Here is a 1,849-nt window from a genome sequence, read left to right as displayed (position 1 = left end):
TAAAATTTTCAACAACATTTACATTGGAAGATTGGAAGAGCACTTGAAATCAATTATTTTCTTGCCAGTTCATAAACTAAAAGTTATTTCCTTGTTTCATTTGTGTTTGTTTTATTTTTCTTCATTTCAATTTTGTTTGCTAGATTGAAGTAAAATCAGGCTTACATTTACTGGAAAATTATTTTTATGTCTTCTGATTGGGATCTGACCCTGAAAGAGGTTTGTTTGCAGGGACTTTTAAGGAGTGAATGCACGTGATGGAGGGTGTTCGTCCTGGATGCGATAAATAAATGTTTGAGATACTTAACTTAAATAAAGATCAGATCAAGAAGACACAAAGAGATTTAGAGCTTAATGGTTCATACTTAGCTTGATATTTTATTTCTGGACTTGAACATTCTCTTACTTCTTTGAGACCAATGCAATTTGTTTGAATGTGTCACTAAAGGCTTGTCTCACTTGTTTGTTTCTCAGAGTGTAAATGAATGGATTCAACATGGGAGCGATTGATGTCATTAGCACTGTCACACCCTTATTAATAGCCACTGATTCCTTTGCTGAAGGTTTCACATAGATGAAGATACAGCTTCCGTAGGTGATGGAAACCACAATCATGTGAGAAGAACAGGTGGAAAAGGCCCTTTTCCTTTGCTGGGCAGAGGAGAATCTTAGAATGGTCATAATGATGTAAATGTAGGACAGAACAACACACACAAGGGTCAAAATTAAGGTGAGCACAGCACAGACAATAACCAACTGTTCTATGAGCCATGTGTCTGAGCATGAAATCTTCAAGATAGGAGATGCATCACAGAAAAAATAATCAATAACATTGGAGTCACAGAATTTCAAATTTAGGAACAGAGTAAGTGGTGGGAGTATGATCAACAAGCCAGACATCCAACAGCAGAGGACAAGACTCTTGCAGACTCTGCTGCTCACGATGGTCCCATAATGCAGGGGTTTGCAGATGGCGACATAGCGGTCATAGGACATGGCGGCCAGGAGAAAAAATTCTGTTATTCCAAAGACATCAGTAAAAAACACTTGAATAACACAGATATTATATTTAATTGTCCTGTCACCTGTTACTATGTTGTACAAATATCTAGGGATACAAGCGGATGTAAATGAAATTTCTAATAAGGCAAAATTCTGTAGGAAAATGTACATGGGTGTTTTAAGGTGGGAGTCCACTAAAGTGAGGGATATGATGGTCACATTTCCAGTTATACTTAACACGTAAGTAAGAAATAGGAACGTAAAAATTGGAATCTGAAGTTGAGGGTCATCTGTGAGTCCCAACACGATGAAGGTTGTTATTGTGTGGTTTTTCATCACTGATTATGAAATTTGTTCAATTTCACGTAAAATGTAGAGATATTTTATTTGAAGAAGGCGTTCAAAGCCAGATAGCAGGAAACAGTGACTACCAGAGACAGCAAACTAATTCACATCTAGTTTCTTCTATAAATTGGTAATTGATATTGCCACTATTCTAGTGGGCTTGGCTACTCTAATGTTTCTATTTTATTGTTTTGGCAGTTTTGTGATAGATTTTTAAATGCGTTTTAAAAAATTGTTCTACCATCCCATTTTCCTCTTTTATTTCACAGTTGTCGTCTATACCCAAGACCGGATTTTCTCATATGATCAGACGTGAGCCACAATGTATTGTAGCTTATCAAAATTATGATTTTTTTCTTAAATCTAAAGTTTCTTCTTTATTTCAAAGGTGAATATTTAAATGTAATAATTTGTTTCATGTCTTTCCTTGAAGATTTTGTCATGATAAAATGTAAATATGTAGCAACTAATGTGGGCCCCATGAGGCTTTGTTGATCCATCT

General features: G+C 35.6%; 1 protein-coding gene across 1 annotated transcript; it reads right to left on the bottom strand.

Moving 5' to 3' along the window:
• Window positions 1-402: 402 nt before the first annotated feature.
• On the bottom strand, window positions 403-1,338 carry LOC131415966 (olfactory receptor 6C2-like). The gene has a single exon (XM_058558031.1). The coding sequence runs from the start codon at window positions 1,336-1,338 to the stop codon at window positions 403-405; it is 936 nt and encodes a 311-aa protein (XP_058414014.1).
• Window positions 1,339-1,849: the final 511 nt, after the last annotated feature.

This window comes from Diceros bicornis, chromosome 17, assembly GCF_020826845.1.
Source record: "Diceros bicornis minor isolate mBicDic1 chromosome 17, mDicBic1.mat.cur, whole genome shotgun sequence".
Lineage (NCBI taxonomy): Eukaryota > Metazoa > Chordata > Mammalia > Perissodactyla > Rhinocerotidae > Diceros > Diceros bicornis.
The sequence above is the reverse complement of the archived record's forward strand: the minus strand, read 5'-3'. Positions and strand labels throughout refer to the sequence as shown.